At 52.2% G+C, this 12690-nt stretch overlaps 1 protein-coding gene across 3 annotated transcripts; it reads left to right on the top strand.

The window, feature by feature from the left end:
• The first annotated feature begins 1983 nt into the window (after positions 1-1983).
• C16H11orf24 (chromosome 16 C11orf24 homolog) lies at positions 1984-12197 on the top strand. 3 transcript variants are annotated; one of them, XM_090347229.1, is made up of 5 exons: positions 1984-2092; positions 3679-3877; positions 6134-6313; positions 8881-9049; positions 10782-12197. In XM_090347229.1, the coding sequence occupies exons 4-5, from the start codon at positions 8974-8976 to the stop codon at positions 11921-11923; spliced, it is 1218 nt and encodes a 405-aa protein (XP_090203355.1). In that variant the 5' UTR covers positions 1984-2092; positions 3679-3877; positions 6134-6313; positions 8881-8973; the 3' UTR covers positions 11924-12197. The 3 variants fall into 3 exon arrangements, with proteins under 3 accessions (XP_090203355.1, XP_090203354.1, XP_090203356.1); XM_090347228.1 differs by lacking the exon at positions 3679-3877; XM_090347230.1 differs by lacking the exons at positions 3679-3877; positions 6134-6313.
• The last annotated feature ends 493 nt before the right edge of the window (positions 12198-12690 follow it).

Consider the following 12690-nt stretch of genomic DNA (forward strand, 5'->3'; position numbering starts at 1 on the left):
CACTGTCTTTGTGCTTCCTCAAGGCCTAGTGCTCTGCCACTAGAGCCACAGCACCACTTCCAGCTTTTTTCTATGAATGTGGTATAGAGGAATCAAACTGAGTCTTCATGTGTGCTAGGCAAGAACTCTACCACTAGGCCAAACTGCCACTGTGAAAGTGAGGTCTTGACTTTAGGCCTCTTATCACTTAGCTAAAAACGAGAGGAGCTAAAATTGGAAGTTGGGCAATAAATGTAATTCTAGTGCTCTCACCAGCAAATGGGGTATCTAACCAGGTCTCACGCTCAATAGTATCATATTCAGCAATTGAGAGAAACAAATGACATGTCTAGCTACTTCTGCATAGAACACACTCAAAATAATCACAAGGAAACACAGGCTGTCGTGCTGTCTCCTCGCCTGCCTGTTACTCTTCATGGTGGTCCACACAAGCAGCTGTGAAGTTTCCAGAGCTGGACCCTCAGTGGACACCAGCTCCCATTACATAGTTTAAATAACTTTAGAATGGCCCTACAGAGAGTAGAGATTCTGCTCTAGGCCTTAGAGGTTTTTCTCACTGGGGAAGTTGCCATAGGTGAAACTGCCTGATTCCCAAAAAGGAATCTACCAAAGCAGTTTCCCAGTATCAGACAACTGAGAAATACTAAATGGCTCAGTTCACCTGCAGACCTAGAAATTCCAGGGATGGGGACCCATCCCTTTTATTTCAATATATCTGGTTTCCAACTCACTTCTGTTTCTATCTCTATGGAGTACTTGCTAAGTTTCTAAACTGGGTCAGTATTTTCCAGATTTGCAAACCCACTGTATGCCAGAATAGAACTGTATTTAATTTTTGCCAGTCCTGAGGACTAAGCACTGTCCTTGGGCTTTCTTAAGGCTAGAGTGCTACCACTTGAGCCACAGCATCATTTTGGCTTCTTCTATGTATATGGTACTGAGGAATCGGAGGCACGCACTCTCCCACAAGGCCAAACTCCCGCCCCCTCCCCCTCCCCCACGTCTTTACTGTTGTTTAGCCTCATCCATAACTTCTTCGTTTACAAGTGTTCGTTTCTGAGACAGGGAATTGAATTTCCCTCTCTGATGAACCATTCTAACTAGGTTTTTCTGCCATGGTCTGAAATCCGCACGCTGGCTCCACTCTAGACTTGGCATCAGTGGTCCTTTCCCGGAAAGTTGGGGAATAAATCTTTTAGGCTTTGCGATCCATGTCGTTCTTGCTGTAAGAACTCTACCCTACCCTGTTACCCAGAGCAGCAACAGACATAATTTACAGAACCAGCATGCATCAAATGCATCAATAAAACTTTATTGACAAGAGCAGCTGGCGGGCCGGTGGGTAGTGCAGACCTGCAAACCCAGCACTCTAGAGACGGGAGGGAGGGTGGGGGAGGGGGGAGGGGAGCTGGGGGGAGGGCGGGCAGGAAAGAGATCTTACGTTTGAGACCAGCCTGGGCTACACAGGGAGATTTGGTCTCAAATGAGCAACAACAGAGGGTCAAGCGGCCCCTCCTCCACAGAAGGAAGACAGTCTTTCCCGTTTCTGCCGTGGAAATGACGCCTTTGCTCTGTCGGGGACACCGACCGTCACCGACACCGCCTTCCCCAGAGGGTAGGCCGGGGCCTCGGCTGGGAAGGGGACCCGGGCGCCGGGCGAGCGAGCTCGGCCTCATCGGGGAGTTACCACAGAGCAGGGAACTTGTCCGCACACGACGTCCCTGCCAGGCCACCCCGCACCGTCCGAACCGGCGAGGCTGGACTGCAGGCACCCGGTCACCACCGGCGGCGCAGCCCAGGACCGGCCGCTTCCTCCAGAGACCCCCGAAGACGGCGCTTCCGGCCGCCGCCGGGATTCCGGCCCCCGGTGGGCGGGGCCTGGCTCAGCCACGCCCAGCTTCCGGCTCGCCTCCGGCGGCGCCCGGCACCGCGGCGGGGCGGGGCCCTGTCCGGTCCTGACGTCACTTCCGGGGCGGCCCGGGCGGGGCTGGTGCCGGAGCCGCGGTGCGCTGTCGCGGCTTTGCTGCCTGCCACGTCCAGGTCCCGGCCACGTCCCGGCTCGGCCCCAGGGTCGAGGGCTGGGCCGCCGCGGGTAAGGGGCTCGCGTTGCCGTCGGGGAAGTGGTTGCTGAGGTGGCCGGAGCCCGCTGGGGTCGGGGGGAGAGCGGCGAAGGCAGGGGCGGATGAATGGGGCGCGCGTCCCGGGGAGGGGGCGCCGTGCGGACGGCGGGGACTGCGGTGGGGAGGAGGAGGGCGGCTCCGGAGGATCCTGGCAGCGCCCCGGGCCGAGAGGGCAGGTCATCCCGGGAGAGTGGGGTCGGGCAGCGCCCCGGGGCCGGCGCCGACGCGGACCGGGCCTGCGCCCCACACCAGACCCCCTCCACCCGAACCCTGGACTGAGTCCCACCGCATCTCCGTCGGCAGCCTTCCCCGCGTGGCTGCCGGGCGCGTGTGCCGCGCCGTCAGGCTGACAGGGACCGCGTCCACCAGAAGAAGCCCTGTGCTTAGAAATCTGACATGAACAACGTGCCCGTTATTTTACGCCCTTGGAAGAAGCAGCTTTGAAATCGTATCAGAAATCAATGAGCAGAGTGTTTAAAAATGAAAGTTTTTCATTTATACACTGGGCCTGTCGAGTGGACAAAGCATGGCAAGTCTTCTGGCATTGCCAGCAGAAACTAGACCTTAGCACCTTCCAGAAACCTGGAAGCTAGCATGCAATTAAGACGATGATATCTTCCATTCCAGATTTCAGTCTGCCACACAGACCACAGGGCAGTGGCTGTGCATACAAAGGCAATTTGTCTCTTGTTCTTTGGGCTTCTACCAAAGTTCAGCCAGGTGACACGTCAGAATTAGCTGTTTGAAGGACTAGCTTTCCCAGTCCCTGCTTCATATGTGTGTATAGCTTCTCCAGCATGGACTAGGGATGGGTAATACGTTCCTACTGAGCAGTAGGTCTCAGATTAGTAGGTCTTAGTCTTTACTAAGACTGGGAACTACTTGTTCAAGATCTGCATTATACTAGAACAGAACAATTAGCCAATTTGGAGACCCACTTCATAGAACTTATATTCAACAGTTAAAAAGAGCTAACAGTCATACTTAAGGTTGGGAATACAAGAGATAAAAAGGATTGGGAGCCATCTCAAGGTTGTAGACCAGGAAAGGATATGAAGTTGACCCTCATAAGCACAGTCTGGGAGTGTGTATGTGAGTGTGTGTGGGGGGTGTGGGGGGGTGTGATTATGGGGGCTTGAACTCTTAGCTTCATGCTTGGCTTTTTAACACAAAGCTAGCATTCTAACCCTTGAGCTACACTTCCAGGTTTTTGCTGGTTAGAGATAATAGTCTCTTGGATTTGTGTGCCCAGGCTGGCTTCAAACTGCAGTCCTCAGGTCTCAGCCTCCTGAATAGCTAGGATTATAGGCATGAGCCATACAGCTCTCTGTCTGCAAGCGTCTTTCTTGAGGATTGTTGCCTGGCTCAGTGAGGTTCCTTGCAGGACCTCCCACCTTTCCATTAGCTCTGATCTCTGATGTAATAAGAAGCACACTGAGGGCTAGAATCTCACTTAAGGCTCACTGAAACTTACTTTTAAATTGTGCTAATGCTTTGCCCATTATAAGTCAGCATGTAAAGATTACTGTGAAACCCCACACATGATCTCGACATTCAGAAAATGCTTTTGGAAAGTGGAATCAGGACCATACCATGGAGATGAAGTCATCGTACAACAGGACCTGTTCTGGAACTCTGTAGTGGCCAGTTCCTGCTTCTGTGGGAGTGACACCAACCCCACTGGCAGGGAGTGGATGGGGTGGCTCCCAGCACAAGTGTCGTGGGACACTTTTAAGAGACAGCCTTGTGGAGATGCAGTATGTCTGTGCATGCTCCCCTTTGTGTGCATGATTTCCCACAGATATGTGCATGGATGCATACATATGTGACTACATGTATAGCTGTGCAGGAATGTGACATTGTACATATGTGTGCATGCTTGCACATTCATTTTGGGTAGCAGGTTCACTGAGTCCTGAGCATCACCCCCTACTGATGTCTTTGCTCTGGAAAGTGATGAGCTGTTTCTGTAGTGTTCTGAGTTGACATTAAGCATACATTGGAGAGAATCATTTGCACTATTTATTTATTTATTTTTGCCAGTGCTAGGCTGGAGCTCAGGGCCTGATCACTGTCCTTGGACTTTCTCAAGGCTAGAGCTCTAGCTCTTGAGCCTCAGCACCACTTCTGGCTTTTTTCTATGTATGTGGGACCGAGGAATTGAACCCGGGTCTTCATGCATGCTAGGCAAGCACTCTACCACTAGGCCAAACTCCCGGACCCTTGCACTATTTAATATCTTTGCATCACAGCAGTAGTCCTGGCTTCCTCTGAAGTTCCAGTTGCCTCCTTGAAACTGAGTTTCCTAATCTGTAAGTCATGTGGCCTCTCAGAATTAATCAAATCTCCATGTGCTAGTATTTCAGTGGGATTACCCATGTCATTCTGCCAACTAGCTTAGAGTTCGGAAAGAAAATCACTTCCTTTCCTTTCTCTTCTTTCTTTTTCTGTGCTGGTCGTGGGGCTTGGACTCAAAGCCTGGGCTCTGGCCCTACCCTTTCTTGCTCAAGGCTCATACTCTATCACTTGAGCCACAGTCCCACTTCCAGCTTTTTTTGATGCTTAATTAGAAATTAGAGTCTCAAGAACTTTCCTGTTGGGGCTGTCTTGGAAACTTCATCCACAGATCTTGACCTCCTGCTACCAGTGCCCAAGCTGTTTCCTTTCATTGGAATTTTTCAGGAATGTTTTCAAGAATTGATACATGATTGTAATACTACTACCAATAATAATAATGAAGATTTACTAAGTTGAAAATCTTTTTCCCTAAGGATAATTGGCTGGTACCAGGACTTGAACTCTTGCTCAAGTTTTGCTGCTCATGGCTGGTATCCTACCACCAGTCAGGTTTTGCTAATTAATTGGAAATGAGTATCACAGATTTGTTTGCCTAGGCTTACTTTGAACAACAATCCTCAGAGTTCAGTCTCTCGAGTAGATAGGATTACAGACATGAAGCACCAGCACCCACCCAGCTAGAGAAACTGTCTTGAGACCCTTTAACATCTTTTAAAACAAAAATATGGGGGGGCCAGGAGTTTGGCCTAGTGGTTAAAGTGCTTGCCTAGCATGCATGAAGACCGGGGTTCGATTCCTTGATACCACATACACAGAAAAAAGCCAGAAGTGGTGCTGAGGCTCAAGTGGTAGAGCTCTAGCCCTGAGAAAGTCCAAGGACAGTGCTCAGGCCCTGAGCTCAAGCCCAGGACTGGCCAAAAAAAAAATATTGGTATACATGCTGTTGTGCATTGTGCCTTTGTCAGTTAATGATGTGTGCTGTGTCTTCCTGTGTCAGTAAGCAGAAGTACATGTAGTATATATGTACACGTGCATTTATATATGCTGTATATGTGAATGGAGTCATATGGGATAACACTTTACAGAACCATTCCAGAGTTTTGTTATTATACATAACACCATCATGAATACCCAGTTCCCCCACTTTTTTACATTTATCTGGTTGCCTCTTTATTTTTATTTTGTTTTTGCTTTTTACTTTTTGCCAGTTCTGGGGCTTGAACTCAGGGCCTGGGCACTGTCCTTAGACACATTTTGCTCAAGGCTAGCACTCTGCCACTTGAACCACAACGCCAGTTCCCGCTTTTTCTGTGTATGTGGTTCTGGGGACTTGAACCTAGGGCTTCGTGCATGCTAGGTGAGCACTCTACCACTGGGCCACTTCTGTCCTGGTTGCCTCTGTAGGTGAACTCCTGTATAGAAATTGCTACATCAGAAGTTCTGACATTGAAAGCTTTTGATACATGTTGTCATTTTCCCAGTATAATGAGCTAATGTGCTTTTTTTTTTTTTTTTTCCTGAGGGGAGGGCAGAGAGCAATCCTGGGGCTTGAATTCGGGGCCTGGGCACTGTCCCTGAGCTTTCCTGTACAAAGCTAGCACTCTACTCCCTGAGCCACAGTTCCATGTCTAGCTTTTTGTTGGTTAGTTGGAGATGGGTATCTCATGGACTTTGTCTCTAAGATATACTCTCTGAGGAATGCATCTGTCCCCCAGCTGGAGCGGCTACCTTCATCTCCATGTTCCACGAACCATGCCATGGCCTGCGAATGCCCTGCCAAGCTGCTCTCTGCTGCCAAGCCAGAGCTTACCTGGCAAGCACGCAGTGCCAAGCCCACAGCTCCCCAAAAGGGAAGAAGACCTAACCTGCAAGCATGTGCTAAGCAATTGTCTCTGGTGAGTCTGCTGGGTCCTGCTGGCGGGGCCGGTGGGGTGAAGGGGAGGAGGTCCCAGGTCCAGTAAGAGGACCTACCTATTTAGAACAGGACAGGAAACCAACAAAGGAGCCTAGAAAAATGAGACAATGCCAAGCCTTCCAGGATCCAAGGGCAGCTCATGTGTGGCCTTTCACCTTTCGAGGTCCAGCGTGGTGGTCGGTGGACAGGGAGAGATATAGGGAGCAGGTGGCCCTCTTTTGAAAGCTGTGGCAGGAAGTTTTCCTTTCCACTTGGCTTCAGGTCCTAATTAATGGTATAACACTACCGGGCCCTCCCTACTTGGGGAGTGCTGATGTGGGGCGGGGCGGGGCGGGGAGGGGATGGATGGGACGGTGGACAGGAGGAAAGGTGCCATGGAGCCGAGCACCGGGTCTGCCGTGGTGTCCATTCCAAGGCGGGAGACTGGGTGGACAGAAGAAGTCTTGAGCAAATGCATGGAATCATTCCTCTCTGCTTTTTAAGGAGCAGCAGCCCCAAAGTTGGCTGGTATGCTAGCGCACCAGGTGGTTAGGCCAAATTTCACTGGCTGCTTATTTGTATAAATAGTTTTACTGGAACACAGCCATACCCACCCATTTACTTTCTCTTCAGTGGCTGCCTTTGCACTACAAAGGCAAGGTTAGAAGCTGAGGTGCACGCCCGCCTGGCCCACACCCTCAGATACTTGCTATCTGGCCATTAACAACCCTTGTGGGTGTTCATTCTCACATGGCCTCTTCACTCAAGGCTGGTGCTCTACCGCTTGAGCCATACCTCTTCGTCTGGCTTTTTGCTGGGAGTCTCTCAGATTTGCCTGCCAGGACTTGAACCTTAGTCCTTCGATCTCAGTTTCCTAAGTAGGTAGGATTATAGGCATGAGCTGCTGGTGCCTGTTGTGCCCTAGACATTTGTAATGTGGGGGCAGTAGAAGGCTCCAAGGCTGAAGTGCAGGGGAGGGGGTGTGTTCAGGGAGCAGAGACTACCCTTGCCTGTCAGAAGCCCCTGTCATGCAGTTGTGCATTGAATTTACTAGCAGACTTCTAATGCCGGGTTCAGGCTTGGGGAGTGTCCTGGTGGCTGCACCACATCGCGCTTGCCTAGTACCTGCCGTTCTGAGTTGTTTTGTGCTGAGGCACTTGCTTCTCATCAGGAAAGTCTCCCCTCCCCTTCGTGTTTTTCCTTGCCAGAACACTACCTTTTTTGCACCCTGGAAAACAAACACAGATCTGTGGTTTGTAAGGCTGGATAAGTTGTAAACCCCTGTGGTATTAGAGGCCTTCACCAATAGTTGGGGTGGGGATTCAGAGCCAGCTGAAGCTATCTCTGGACGTGTCCCCACTTCCTAGAAGAGTTTGTGGGTTAGATGTTTTTCCAGCTGTGACACAGGAGAAAGTCCCCTCCACCACCGTGGACATCCCTTTACATGGTGCTGCGGGGTGTCACTCCCAGCACCTCAGAGGTGCTTCTTGGGGTAGGCCGATCGCTGAGCCAGGCGCCGTGCAGGTGCTTGCCTCCCTGACCCACATTGTGACCTACGTCATGCACCCTTGGTGAGGCTCAGAAACTATGTGACTTGTGTCCAGGTCATTTGGCTAGTGAGCTCAGGCACTAAGAGTGAGCCATGGTGGATGTCTTCTGACCTCCTGAACTTTGACCCTACTGTTGTTCTCCCCACTCACCTCCCCCAGACTGTGCCCTGGAACTTTTCCTGGCACACCACCACCATTGCAACTGCTTTGTAATAACATCCCCCCCACACACACACACCGTGGCATCCTGTCCTCTGGTCAGCCTTGCCCAGCAGCTCTGAGAGCCTCTTCCCAGGAGACAGCCTGGCTCACTCTCCAAGGGCTTGCGACATGCTTTCTCCTTCCTGATTCATAGCTTAAGTCACAACCCTGCTGGACACTCGTGCCAGTTTGTAATGACTTCTTAGTTTCCTGCTGGACTCCAACCCGCACACCAATCCTTGACTGCATTCTTCATCTTTTGTCCTAAATGTACTGTCTGGCACATGACTAGATAATAATAAATATTAGATAAATGGACAGTGGATGGGTAGAGTACCAGATGGTGGGTGGGTGCGTGGATGGATGGATGGTAGATAGGTAGATGGATGGTGGATGGGTGATGGGTGGATGCTGGGTGGATGTTTAATTAGATCATTAGTGTGAGGAGTATGTAGGGTCCATACAGGATCATTACGCCTGACTCGTGCTCTATAGGCCATTGGAGAAGTTGGGAAAGTCTTGGTCAGTCTTGGTGATGAGGTTTCAGTCCTATCAACATGCCCAGGTCCTCTGCAGTGGGAAAGTAGCCTGCAGAGGCTGAGACTCATGAAATTGGGTCAGGTGCGTAGGCAGTGGAAGGTAGGGCCTGCGTTATCCCGTGCTGTGATAGGTTGTGCTCTTCCTGGCACCAGACCCTACCCCAAGGCTTGATCAGTTTTCACCTTGGGACCTACTGGAGCCTCCACAACGGGTGAAGGGCCAGGCTGTGTGCAGCTCACCAGATGCCCTCTGAGCAGTGTGCTTTCTGAACTTGCAGATTCCTCAGCCACACAGAAAGGAACCACTGACAGCTTGAGGGGCCAGCCGGGAGCCCAAAGACTGCCAGCTCTGCCTCCTGCTCACCCACAAGATGTGGACAGCCCTCATGTTGCTTTGCCTTTCCTCCCTTTCCTTGTCTGCAGTCCAGGTGGCATCAAGTGAGCCACGTAAGTAAAAGCTGTGTGGTGGTGGCCCAGCTGGTAGATCACACCTCTAATCTCAGCTGCTCAGGAGTTTGAGGTCTAAGGATGGTGGTTCAGAGCCAGCCTGGGCAAGAACGTCTCCGAGACTCTCTTCTCCAATAAACTACTCAGAAGAGGCTGGAAGTGGAGCTGTGGCTCAAGTGGTAGAGTGCTAGCTTTGAGCGGAAGCTCAGGCCTGTGTTCAAGTCCCAGGATCGGCAAATTAAAAAAAAAAAAAGCTGTGTCACAGCTGCACAGGTGCCAGTGGCCCCAAAGCCCAGGCCTGGGAGAGCTGGGCACACCACAGGCCTCCCCTTGCAGCGGGGCAGACCCCGTGAGGGCCAGGTGGGTGGGAATGCTCAGCAGGACCAACAGCAGAGCCCTGAAGTGTTCGCAGCCCTGTAGAAATCTCACTTTCCTTAGGGATTCATTCATTCCCACAGCCAGGATTTGGTGCCTCCCACTCTGTGCTAGCATAGTTCATCTCCAAAACCCTCCCAGGGCTGAGCGGTCCACAAGTGAATGGCTGCATACGTTCCACTGCTTTGTGCTTTTCGATGCTAGTCCTGGGGCTTGAACTCAGGGCTTGTGTGCTTGTCCTTGAGCCTTTTTGCTTAAGGCTGGCACCTACCACTTTAGCCACAGCTCCACTTCCCCATTAATGGTTTGTATGTAAACTCCTGAGGGGAGTGTATGATGAATGATCCCCATGGGTTTAGGGTTGGATTTGAGTTCTTGGTTTGTTTTCTCCTCCCTTATGGGGATTGAACTCAGTGCCTCCCCCTTAGCAGGGAAGCATTCTACCACTTGAGCTATGCCCCCAGGTCCTTTTGCCATTTGTTTTGCTTTCAAATAGTCTCAGACTAACTTCACCTGGGCTGGCCTCAATCCAAGATTCTCCTGTATCAGCTTTCAGAATGGGTGGGATTACAGGTTACAGGCAAACAACATCTTACGTGGCCCTTTTTTTTGTTTTCAGTCCTGGGCTTGGGCTCAGGGCATGACCACTGTCTTTGGGCTTTCTCAAAGCCAGAGGTCTACTGCTTGAGCCATAGCACCACTTCTGGCTTTTTTCTGTGTATGTGGTACCAAGGAATGGAACCCGGGTCTTCGTGCATACTAGGCAAACACTACCACTAGGTCAAACTCCCAGCCCTGTTTTGTTTCTTTAAAGGTGAATTACAGCTCAAATGTTAGATTTTCTATCATTTGGGGAATTAGATCAAAATTACACTTTGAAACTTCCCATAGGCCAGAGAGGCTCAAAGAGGACTTAAGAATTTTAAAAGTCTAAGAGCCAAGGCTTTTCCATGGGCTACATAACCAGCTCTGAGTGGACAGAGAGGTACAGTGTTCACCCATTGCCTCCCTAGATTTGGGCACCGGGTGGAGAGAGTGCCACACTGCCAGCCCCAGGGCCGAGAGCTAAAGAGGACAGCTGAATGATCCACTTGCACATGTTTGAAAGTGACTGTGAGCCAGCGCTGGTGGCTCATGCCTAGAATCCCTGCTATGTAGGAGGTTGGGATCAGAGTCAGTTTAGAACTAGCCGGTCAGGAAAGTCCTTTGGGGCTCCATCTCCAGTCAACCAGCAAAAAGCCCCACTTAGAAGCATGACTCAGCCGGTAGAGCTGAGCTGAGTAAGTGTAAGACCTGAGTTCATAGCCAGTGACGTGATTGTGTCTCTCCCCGTGTTTCTGAATTTGAGGATACTTAGTCCCCAACAGAACATGGAGTGCACTGATCAACAGAAATGCATCTGTGGATGCAACTCCAAGGGTTGAGACGTCTGTGGAGACAACCACGGTGACCCCCCTTCCTGTCACCGTGAGCAGCCAGACTTTGCCAGCCACGCTCAACCTCACTCACAGCCCAACAGGGACAGCGAACAGGATAAACACGAGCATTCCAACAACCACGGGAAGTATGGCTGGCAGTGTGGCTTCCAGTACTCCTGGCCCCACGTCCCTCAGCCCTACGTCCTCGCACCCCACGTCCTCGCGCCCCATGTCCCCCAGCCCCATGTCCTACAGCCCTGTGACTCCACGGCAGGCCCCTTCTACAACTGCCACCAGGCTGTCCCCTCTCAGCACACATCATGCACAAGTGCCAAGTACAAATGCCAGCGTGCCAACAACACCTTCCACACGGGCAGCCACCCCCCACACGAGCGGTGCCCCCAGCACTCTGGGCCCTGCTGTGCCCACATCTGCTCACTCTACTGCGAGCCCCGCTGCCCCCACAGATCCCCAAGCACAAAGTTCTACCATTCCAGTGGTGACCCACCAGCCAGTGCTAACTGCGGCAGGAAGGACCCCACCCCGCCCCTTGGATGCCACCTCAGAGCCCACCACCCCCATCCCCTCCGTGGGTCCAGTGACCTCAGTGGTGACTACCACCCAGGCTCAAGCCAGGGAGCCAACTGCCAGCACAGCGCCAGCCCACCACACCAGCCCGGCCCTCACAGCGGAGGCCAGATCTCCGACGACACAGCCCCGCCCCACGCCTTCTAACTCAGGACCTGGGGGGCCAGGCGCGCCTCAGACACCAGGGCAGGGCGAGACCACAGCCATGCCTGGCACTGGACCCACACCTTTGAACTCAGGAGACCAGAGGATGCCAGCCACAGACTCGTGCCAACCCAGCACCCCAGTTCCATATCTGGTGGTCACCCCCAAGCTCCTGGCTCCGTCCCTGTTGAACAGAGTGTCCCTCTTGGTGGTGCTCTTCCTCGGGGTGGCCCTGTTTGCCACGGCTGTGGTGATGTTCGCCCTGCACGCCTACGAGAGCTACAAGAAGAAGGACTACACGCAGGTGGACTACCTGATCAACGGCATGTACGCAGACTCAGAGATGTGAGGCTCGGGCTGCTCCCCTCCGTGAGGTTGGCTCTGAGACCCCACCAAGTGCTTCCAGACCCTTTGGTGCAATTTCGGAGACATGCCAGACAGATGCTGAGTCACTCCCAGACCCATCCCGCGATCATGGAAGAGTTGCCTTTTTCGTATTTATTTTTGTAAGCAATTGTGTGCACTGGGACAGCCAGAGATTGTGCCGCAGGGTGGAGTGAGCAGACCAACGGCCCACTCATCCCTGGTGTGTGGTCACCAGAATTAAAACAGTGAGCCTCGCCGTTCTGTACCCATAGTTCCGTACCCATAGGTACTTGTGATGGAGCGTTTCCGGTGCCTACTGTGTGTGTGCACGCGTGTGCGCGCGCGCGAGTGTGTGGGGTTTGAACACAGTGCCTGGGCACTGTGTCTGAGCTCTGCCCAAGGCTGGTGCTCTTATCACTTGAGCCACGGCTCTACTTCCAGCTTTTTGGTGGTTAGTTGGAGATAAGCTTTGAACCTTGATCCTTAGATCTCAGTCTCCTGGGTAGTTGCAGGCGTGAGCCACAGCGCCCAGTGGCTGCCTGCTGAATTTTGATGTGACCTGAGGTCCAGGTCTGATGTGGATAAGCCACTCTCTTGGACTTCCTGCGATGCCCACACCTGCCCGGTGCTCAGCCTGCCAATGTCCTGTGGTCCTGGGCTGTTTAGGTCTCCCAGGCCCATTGGGCTGAGGTTCTTGAAGTCTGATGTGGGTGAGAAAGGCCAAATTATAGTCACGTGGCTACACTGTGC

Source organism: Megascapheus bottae, chromosome 16 (genome assembly GCF_031878675.1).
Source record: "Megascapheus bottae isolate mThoBot1 chromosome 16, mThoBot2.hap1, whole genome shotgun sequence".
NCBI lineage: Eukaryota > Metazoa > Chordata > Mammalia > Rodentia > Geomyidae > Megascapheus > Megascapheus bottae.

What these genes read in the sequence shown, in the direction of transcription:
- C16H11orf24 (XM_090347229.1), top strand. Translation starts at nt 8,974, where the DNA reads ATGTGGACAGCCCTCATGTTGCTTTGCCTTTCCTCCCTTTCCTTGTCT. An exon ending in GGTGGCATCAAGTGAGCCAC is followed by an intron (nt 9,050 to 10,781) that starts GTAAGTAAAAGC and finishes GAGGATACTTAG; the next exon opens with TCCCCAACAGAACATGGAGT.